At 47.1% G+C, this 9,941-nt stretch overlaps 1 protein-coding gene across 1 annotated transcript; it reads right to left on the bottom strand.

The window, feature by feature from the left end:
* Positions 1–951: 951 nt before the first annotated feature.
* On the bottom strand, positions 952–9,723 carry LOC112898901 (ABC transporter C family member 4-like). Its single transcript, XM_025967208.1, has 11 exons — positions 7,442–9,723; positions 6,947–7,267; positions 5,017–5,103; positions 4,050–4,646; positions 3,674–3,838; positions 3,284–3,578; positions 2,567–2,781; positions 2,079–2,384; positions 1,931–1,994; positions 1,606–1,845; positions 952–1,499 (listed from the first exon to the last, which is right to left on the bottom strand). Exons 1-11 carry the CDS (start codon positions 9,638–9,640, stop codon positions 1,399–1,401), a joined length of 4,590 nt encoding a protein of 1,529 aa, XP_025822993.1. The 5' UTR covers positions 9,641–9,723; the 3' UTR covers positions 952–1,398.
* Positions 9,724–9,941: the final 218 nt, after the last annotated feature.

Genomic DNA, 9,941 nt, shown 5'->3' with positions numbered 1-9,941 from the left:
CCGTATGCGAGTCGGACCAGCTCTCCGTCCACGACTCGATCACGTAGATCTCTACAAATTAAAGTACATAAAACTATACATATCCGATACTTATACCAACTTGCTCTTAATCACACAACACAAGGGTTGTTTATCATGACAAGCCGCAGTTCCCTCCACAAAGCACGATCTTTGTGGAAACACACTTTAATACCTTTCAAGATTAGAGGGGTATTTTTGTCGATACGGAACCTGAAAAGAGTATGCCGCCTTTAGAATTTAGACATCCTACACAAGGTGTGAATCCCTTTAATACCATTAGAATATTTAGCAATCCTCTTAATATCATTAAAATTCTCACCTTCCCTTCACAGTCACTATTTCTAATTTTCCTTCCCTTAACTGTCATTATGTTAGATTTGTTAGATTTTCCATTCCAATAGTAACGGGAGTTGACGCTCGGCTTCGCCAACATCATTATATAACTGGCTACTCCGGCCAAGGCGGAGCAGAGCTCTCTCGGCTGGGCAATCATGAACCCTGCAGACAGCATCCTCGCTGATGGATGATTAGGGGGGTGTCTATTCCTCATGCGTGTGACTGCGAGGTGAGCTATCGCTGAAGGACGCTCGCCCTTGCCGCCGGTCATCTTTCCGGTCTCCGCCGGATCCACCACCCGCCGCCCGCCGCTTGGCTCCCGCACCCCGTCTTGGTCCCTTGCCTACCGGTTGTCAAGCCGCTGCCTCTCGGCCGGTGGCGTCCCCGCCGCCAGTCTTTCCTCCCACTCCAAACTCCCTTTCTAAGTCTGGCGGATATCACATCCCCCGCCAGCCCTCCTTCCCTAACCCCGGCAGCCAATCACCAACGCGAGCTCGAGGAGGAAGAAGAACAGTGTGAACGGATCCACCTGCAGCGTTGGAACCTTCCTTCTGCGATTGGTTGCCCTCCGCACGATAAATGAGAAGACTGGCGTTCAAGACAAATTGCTCAGCTCAAAGTTTTATTTAAGAACGTGCCATGCACATGTGTACAATTTAGAGAGAAGGCAAATGGTTCACTTATTGCTAGGCAAACGGGAGGAGGCCATGGTCTGTGAACCGGAAAAAGATGGAAATTAAACACAACCGAAGCACTAAAATTGAAAGCTACGCTAGCTATGGCCTTTCCAAAAAAAGAAAAGAAAAGAAAAAAGAAGCTATGCTAGCCATACTGACGAAAATCTGACAACAAGACCATCCTTGAGGGCTTCCTTCAGGTCGAAGTGACAACACAATTTCATCTAAATAATAAGAGTTCCGAACCGGAATTTCCACTTGATTTCTGTCTCTCTTTCGATATTTTATTTTCTCCATGTGTGCACTCAAGTCAACCTATCAAAATGATTCTTATTTCTTGAAATCCACAGCATCATGGGTAGAGCTACAGGTCCGAAGAGCGGTTGCCATACTCCTGAACCATTGCACCGAAGAGTGATGGCTGTTCCATTAACCTTGACGGTGCGTCAAATTCTTTTACCAGACCTGAAGAGAAAACGACTATGCTTAGAATAACATCCTTCAACAAAAAGTATGTGCAAAATGCAACAAAGAGCTGTTGAAAACGAAGACATATAAGGGATCTATCTACCTTCATCCAGTACCAAAACTCTATCACAGTCCATGACTGTTGGTATTCTGTGTGCAATGCTAATTATTGTGCATGATTTGAACTCTCGTCGTGTGATCTTCTGAATCGTGGCATCTGTTTGAGAATCAACAGAAGCAGTTGCCTCATCCATAAATAAGATTCGGGTCCGCTTCAATATGACACGACCAAGACACAGAAGCTGCCTTTGGCCTACGCTCCAGTTCTCTCCACCGTCAGCCACTATGAAGAACCAAAACATGGGACATGAGTGGAAGATGCAGCCCATGTTAACAAGAAAGTATGAAGAAGCATAAAACTAAAATACCTGGAGCATCAAGTTTTTCAGGTTTTGAAGCTACTACATTTTTCAGCTGGCAGCGCTTCAGAGCCTGAAATGAATGCCGACGTGTAATTAACACAGCGCATTTTGAAGGGAGGCGACTAAATGAAACATGTTATGAGTGGCACCATACCTGCCATATTTCAGCATCTGAATACTGCCCAATGGGATCTATGTTGTTTCGAATTGTTCCTTCAAAGAGGACGGGTTCCTGGGGAATTATGCCGAATCGAGATCTCAGGTCTTGCAGACCCAGTGTACATATGTCTATTCCATCAATGATCATCTTCCCCTCTGTAGGCTCGATCAGCCTGAACAATGCTTGAATCAAAGTTGACTTGCCACTGCCTGTCCTTCCAACTATTCCTATCTTCTCTCCACCACTGATGCTTACATTAATACCTTTCAGAATTAGAGGTGTGTTTGGTCGGTACCTAACCTGAAATGAGAAAAGTCATGCGCTCAACATTGTAAAAAGCAGTTTCAGTGCATTTCTACTTTGTGGCATATAGACTGGCAGCTGCCTCAAATTTATTTGACGTAAGAAAAACAAAATTACAAGATTGTCTATTGGAGTACTTTGAATTATAAAGGACTACTAGAAAAATACGAACTACAAACCTTTAGATCCTTAATGTCAATATCTCCATGAGTGGGCCAATTCGGAGAAGGAAGATTGCCTTCTATTTTCCATGGCGCCTCAGAAGGAAGATTGCTGAACTGATTTACCCTCTCCACAGCAATCATGTCATTTTCTAACATACAGCTAGTGGATATTGCAAAGTACACCAGGGAATTGAGTGCAAGGCCATGCGAAAGAGACATACCAACAAATTCTGCAACAGCGGTCTTAGTTCTTCAGAACTTTGATAAGCTTATGATCATAACTCCAAAGACTAAAAACAAGCTATACCAATATAAAACGTATATTACCATTGATCATCAATAAAAATAGCAACTGAGAAAAAACAATCATGTATTTACATAGGTCACCAACATCCAGGCAGACTAAAATAGCAAGAGGACATTGCTCTATTCTTAACTTCAAAAGGCTGTTTAAGAAAAACGAAATTCTAAATAGCACTTGTAATGGGAGACGCCAAATTAAAATACACTAGCTAGCTTCAGCGGATTATGGCTAGGTATTTAGAACCTTGAAAAGAAACAAAAACCAGTTGATGCTTTTGGATTATTACTTTCTGATGAATGAAACTTTTAGAGGGGTAGGCTCAAAAACATCCAAAGAAGCAATTGACACTTCCTCTTGAGACGATATGGCTGCCTTTCTATGCTTAGGGAAACTTCAAAGTTCAAATATTATGTATACTGAATTGGTACCTTTCTTTATAAAATTACTGGGCAAACTGATCATGAGAAAAGCTGTTATTGACAATACAAGTGTTCCAATCAGTTCCAGTCGGAACCCGAGCCACTCGGTTGCTGCACAGCTGTGGAAGGACATCCGCAAACCTGAATTAATTCCCAATAGACTCTTCTGGAAAAATTCTTTTTCTTTTTTGAAACATCTTATGGTTGTAGCACCTAGAACAGTCTCTGAGAAATGATCAATAACTGGTGCATTTGTTACTCCTTCAAGCCGAGTTAACTCCCGAGAAGTTTCAAGGTAGCGGTTCTGAAAAAAAGGGGAACATTTAAACAGCAGTAAGAAATATGTTTGGTATGAGCAGAACAAGCTAAGGTGTTTGAGATGAATTTCAGATAGCATACCTTGTACCAGATGTTAAGTAGAAGAAGTGGAATTACTGCTATAACTGATGGCCATGCGACCTGACAAGTAACAATTACAGTGCTCAATACTGAAATGTACATTGAAATTGTCAGACCAACAAAAAAGGCGAGCACATCGTCAATGGTTGTTTGGTCTGCTGATGCCTGAAAAGACAATAGGAAAGCACCATATGAACAGAAGAATATAGCGTAAGTTAAATATAATACACACTGACAGTTTAGAAAGGTCATATTATTGAAGCTATGATAATGGCTTAGAATTGTTTCACCTATATGGGTCATGGTTTGTTGAGGAATGCATATCCAATTCAGAAGGTTTTCCTAATAGAGTCTTAATCAAGTGAAAAATATTTACCCGACTGAGAATCCTTCCTGAAGGAGTGGTATCAAAAAATGACATTGGAGCACGCAGAATGCTGTCAAACATCTTCTTGAAAAATATCTGAGCTGTTTTAAGTCCAAAAACCGTCTCAAGAAGAGTCTTGATTACCTCAAGAACCATTGCAAATAGAGCTACGGCTACATAGACTCCAAAAAACATAGATGGGTCAAATGGAGTACTGCCTGACAATTTGTATGATAGCCAATAGTCGCTAGCCAAATCAGAACCTTGCCACACCAATGCTAAGCCAATCATGCCCACAACCCCCCACCAACCCCAAGCCTCTGTCATGTATAGCTCATACACTCGCCAACTTACTTGACCACTCTCCCTTTCTTCTTCTTGTATAATCTTAGAAGTACCTGCCTCTATGTCAGGTGCCACAACCGCCTTCTCACCCTTTCCTATGGATGTAGAGCGAAGGGAATGTTCAGTTTTCTCTACTGGCTGACTTTGCTCCATCAGCTCCATTGAACTGTCATGAGCAGCGACAAAAGATGCAAAATCTGAGCCTGCTTCTATTAGTTCATCATACTTTCCGGATTGTGCAATCATACCATCTCTCATGACCTGCATATTTCCGTATGGGCAAAAAGGATAAAAGAGCAAGTCAAGGGCATATGAGAAAACTCTAGCCTTGCGAACTTTTACTCGAAAATATTCATCACCTCCAATCTTTAGACCGTCAGGTCTAGAGAAGAACAAAAATATGCTATGGCTTTCGATTGTATCATATAATCTTTGCTAATTTTCTTGCAAACTTTGAGAAAAAGAAAGATTTGCTTCTTGCTATAACTTATCAGAACATGGTGAGGAGTAGTTTTATCAGCAGTTATCTGAGATAGTGCATACAAGAACTGTATAAATTATAACATATAATATCAGCAGTTATCTGAGATAGTGCATACAAGAACTGTATAAATTATAGCATATAACTTACAAATATATTATCAACATTACGCAAGAAATCCACTTGATGTGTAACAAGTACGATGGTCTTTCCCTTAAGCATGCCCCTTATACACTCCTGTAAATGAACGTCTCCATTATTGTAATATTGTGCAAAATAATATGATTAAACAATCATGCTGTTGCAAAATAGAGACATAAATAAGTACCGTATTTTCTCCACCATTGATTGTAAATATCAAGATAAGTCAAGTACTTTTACACATCAATTTTTTTTGGGAAAACAGAAAAGTTTAAAACTTACAGGCATCATAAGGGAAAAAATATAACTGGGAAGATACTCTTGACAATCCAATACTTACCCCCTGATCTATTGATACTCATCTACTTAACCCCCTCACCTATAAAATCGGGTATTCTACACCCCAAGATATCCAAAACCATCTAAATAACCCCCTAGGGTGGTTTTAGAGGTGATTTTGCTAATGTGACATTACATGTGGACAATGACGTGGCAAGGATATGTTTTAAAATCTATTTCACCCCTAAACTATCGATTTTCATCTACATAACCCCTTCAACTATATAGTTGGATATTTAGCCACTCGAAGTTTCAGCATTGTCTTAGTCATCTCTTGCTAAGTTTTTTTTTCCTATTTCACTAATATAAGCTGCTACATGGAGAATGACCCTACTTGAAGTTTTCAATATTATCTTAGTCATCTTTTGCTATGTTTATTTCCCTATTTCGCTAATGTAGACCGCTACATGGAGAATGGCCTTGCTCGAAGTTTTCAGTATTGTCTTAGTAATCTCTTGCTAAGTTTTTTCCTCCTGAACAAGACGTCCCAGCGCAACACTACTACGCCCTATTGCAAGCGTTGTCAACAATACATTAGGAATGTGAGGCAAGCAAGCATGGCACTGGAATCTATTCTATAAGATTGGTAATAGTGTCTGTGTACTAGGAGAACAGGATATGTTATGAGAAGAGTGATGTGGGAATAGATTGCATTTCAAAAAGAATCTATACACTCAATAAGCCAGAACGGGAAGATTCAACTACAAAAAGAACTGGTACGGTGTGAGAAGAGGCCTATTCTCAATAATGAACAAGATGATGCAGCTCTAGTTGCTGGAGGCAGAGGACGTGGACGCGGCAGGAATAGATCCAGGGGGAGGACGCGAATAAAAAACATTTGCTAATGTAGACCGCTACATGGAGAATGACCTAAAACATTTGCAAGAGATGACTAAGATATGGCTAAATATCCAACTATACATTTGAGAGGGTTGTATAGACGAAAATCGATAGTTTAGGGGGTGAAGTAGATTTTAAAATATATCTTTGCCATGTCATTATCCACATGTAATGCCACGTTAGCAAAACCACCCTAGGGGGTTATTTAGACGGTTTTGGATAGTTTAAGGTGTAGAATACTCGGTTTTATAGATGAAGGGGTTAAGTAGATGAGTATCAATAGATGAGGGGGTAAAGTAGACTTATTCCCATGGTATGGAGGGAAAGACTTACTTAATCATGAGCACAAGCTTCTACCTAATGCATAGTTAATATTTTAGCGAGTGATGAATTCATGAAACAAATTGGCGCTATATCAATAAGTAAGCATGAAGAAAAGCTTCAATACGATTTTAACATTTCTACAAATTTTCCTCGCAGGTTGTATTTCACACACACCTATAGCAAATCTCTCTTGGTCCATATATAACTTATCAGCAAACAGCTTGTGGTACCATCAGTTCAGCAAACAATAATGCAAGGGCATGCTTTTAAAATCTGAAAATACCATGATTTTAGATTGCCGTTACAGCGTTTAGCGGCAGAGCTGCCGTTACAGCATTTAGCGGCTATAGCCGGCATTTAGCGGGCTAAATGTCATAGCGGCTGTCCTTTCTAGTAGCTATAGCCGGCTATTTAAAATCTTGAAAAATACACGTACCTTAAAGATACTTGAACCTGTGTGTGCATCAACAGCACTGAACACATCATCAAGAAGATATATACTGCAATTTTGATAAGCTGCTCTGGCAAGCTGAATACGCTGTTTCTGCCCACCGCTGAGATTAATTCCGCGTTCTCCTATTTCAGTCTGGTCACCGAATTCCATCATTTCTAAATCTTTTTCCAGGCAGCAAGACCGTATAATTTCTTTATATCTTTCAGGATGCATCTGCTGGCCAAATAAGATGTTCTCTTGAATGGTTCCGCTTTGAATCCAAGCAGTCTGTGCAACATATGCAGTGCTCCCACAGACTCTCACCTATAAGATGCAAAAGGATTAAGCAAAAGTTTACAAGAGTGCAAACAAGAAAAACAGCGTCTAGGCATCTATCTGGAAATGAACTTTGGGTAGGAACAATGCTGATTCTGTATATGGTGATACGCCAAACATGCAACCCATATATGCTGAAAGAATCAAGTATCACGCACTCACCATGCCGGAGACCTTCTCCATCTCCCCCATAATGCAGGACAGCAGCGATGACTTGCCGGATCCGACAGTCCCGACCACCGCGACGAGCTCTCCCCTCCTTACCTCCATAATGATATCCTTGAGCACCGTTTCCAGCACCGGTGTCGGCTCCACATCCTTCTCTTCTTCTTCGTCGTCGTCGTCGTCGTCCTCACCCTCCTCTTCCTCATCCTCGCTTTCATGGTCATCATCGTCACCTTCCTCTTCTTCGCTCTCCTTCTTACCCCTCATGTCCCACGCAAAAACGCCATCGCGCACCGCCACAACCACCTCTCCTGGGCCAATGCCGGTGTCGTCCACGCGCTCCACTGCCGCGTCATCAAGCTCGGCTTCCAAGAGGAATCTGTCAAGCCTGCCGAGAGACACGGTTGCCTGCGTCAAAGCGGCAATGGCCTCGGGGAAGCTCTGCATCGGTCCGTCCAGCATATGGAAGAAGGCGGTGGCCGTGAACACCTTGCCGGCGTCGAGCTTGACGCCGGTGAGCACGCAGGTGCCGAACACGAGCACGGTCATGGCGAGCGGACCACTCCACAGCACGATGGTGTTGGCACACATGAAGTACATGGACTTGGCCAGCCACCCAAGCTCTTCCTCCCGGAGGTCGCGGATCTTGGCCCCGAACGTCTCCTCCCACGCCTGCAGCTTGATCACCCGGATGTAGTTGAGCAGCTCGGTGATGGCCTTCATGCGCTCGTCGCGCTTGCCCAGGAACTTGGACTGGTACTCGATGTTGAGCTTGTTGGCGAAGGCCACAACCACGGTGACCACGACGATGGCAGCAATGGCGGTGAGCACGGCGGGCCCCAGGTGGGTGTAGAGCAGAGCGAGCGCCACGACGATCTGCAGTGGCATCAGCCACAGGTTGTGGAGCTGGTGCGTGGCGTCGGACACCTCCTCGGCGTCCACCTCCATGTAGTTCACGATGGCACCGGTGCCGTGCGCTCGCCGGGCGCCCGTGGACAGCCGCAGCGACTTGCGGTACACGGCGGCGATCAGCGCGGAGTGGATGCGCATCCCCAGCTTCTGGCCCTGGAACTCGTAGTGGTGTGACGTCAACGTCTCGGCCGTCTTGCCGGCGAGCAGGATGGCCACGAGCTGGAGCCCCTCCATGACATCCCCGCCGCGACGGATGAACTTGACGAACCTGTCCACAAGCGACGGGCCGATGTACATGACGGAGAGGTGCGCCACGCCGAGCACGGCGGTGAGAAGTAACTGCGGCCAGAAGGAGCGCAGGATCGCGGTGAGGACCGGGCGCCCGGGCTTGGACGGCGGCGACTCGGGTGGCGGAACGGGCCAGTTGGAGATGAAGAGCGCGTAGGCCGCCTCGGCGGTGTCGGCCGGCGCCACCGGCGGGACGTCGTCCACCGCGAGGGTCGCCTTCGAGCCCTTGGCGATGAGCGGATTGATCCATCCGAACGTCGCGAGGGAGAGCCACGGCGCCGTGGCGTACGTCACTTCCGCCGCGGCGGCATGGCCAGCAAGGCCGGTGGAGCCAGTGGCCGAGAAATACAGCAGCGGGAGGGAAAGCGCCAGCCACGCGAACGCGAGCGAGTCATCGGGGAGGAGCGGGTCCCCGGCAGCGTACCGCGCGGCGGCGCACCCGGAGAAGAGTGCGGCGAAAGCCCCCGTACCGAGCCAGAAGAGTCTGAGGTGCAGCGGGTGGACGACCGGCGTTGCCACCCCAGGCCCATGCTTCTTCTCCGCCGCGACGATCCCCGCGGCCGCGAGGTGCGCGACGGCGTGCACGGCGAGGAGTGCGCACTCCGCCGCGACCCACGCCCCCGTCGCTACCTGGTGGCGGCGCAGGAGAGCGACCGCGAGCAGCACGAGGGCCGCCGCCGCCTGGGCCCCGGACGCCGCGAGCGCGAGCCCGTGCCGGATGCCGGTTCCGCGGCGAGGACCCGCGGCCGTGGCGAGGAGGGGCTCCCGCTCCGGCGTGCGGGGGTCGAGGCCGCCGTCATCGCGGCGGCGGGCGCGGAAGGCGAGGGCGAGAGCGGCGAGGAGGAACGCGAGGTCGAGGGCGGCGAGGAGCGCGCGCTGCGGGCATGGGGAGAGGAAGAGGAAGGCGAATCTGGCCGGGAGGGAGCGCGACGACGTCGGCGGCGGGGAGCAGGCGGTGGTGGCGAGCCACCACGGGAGGGCGGAACTGGACGGCATCGTGGTTGTTACTTGTTGGAGGCCTGGCGGGTGGTGGTGAAGCCGCGTTACATCTGAAGTGCGTCGAGGCGAGGAGGAGGTGGCGGCGGCGTGGTGTATTTCACATTTGCACTTGCACAGCAGTCGGAGGAGAGGGAGGAGGCCGAGCACCCCAGGCAGAGACGAAGAGCGTTGACCACCGGAAAGGTTTGAATAATCTTGAGTGGAGGCGGAGATTGTGTGGAGAAGTCACTGACAAGTGGCCCCGGGGAGAAGCGCCTCGGAGTGGACCCACCTGCCGGTGGCTCTGGAACAGGTTCCA

The sequence above is a fragment of the Panicum hallii genome, chromosome 7 (genome assembly GCF_002211085.1).
Source record: "Panicum hallii strain FIL2 chromosome 7, PHallii_v3.1, whole genome shotgun sequence".
NCBI lineage: Eukaryota > Viridiplantae > Streptophyta > Magnoliopsida > Poales > Poaceae > Panicum > Panicum hallii.
This window is presented reverse-complemented; position numbering and strand designations above follow the sequence as displayed.

What these genes read in the sequence shown, in the direction of transcription:
- LOC112898901 (XM_025967208.1), bottom strand. Translation starts at nt 9,640, where the DNA reads ATGCCGTCCAGTTCCGCCCTCCCGTGGTGGCTCGCCACCACCGCCTGC. An exon ending in TACTTAACATCTGGTACAAG is followed by an intron (nt 3,579 to 3,673) that starts GTATGCTATCTG and finishes CCTTTTTTTCAG; the next exon opens with AACCGCTACCTTGAAACTTC. An exon ending in TTGACATTAAGGATCTAAAG is followed by an intron (nt 2,385 to 2,566) that starts GTTTGTAGTTCG and finishes TTCTCATTTCAG; the next exon opens with GTTAGGTACCGACCAAACAC.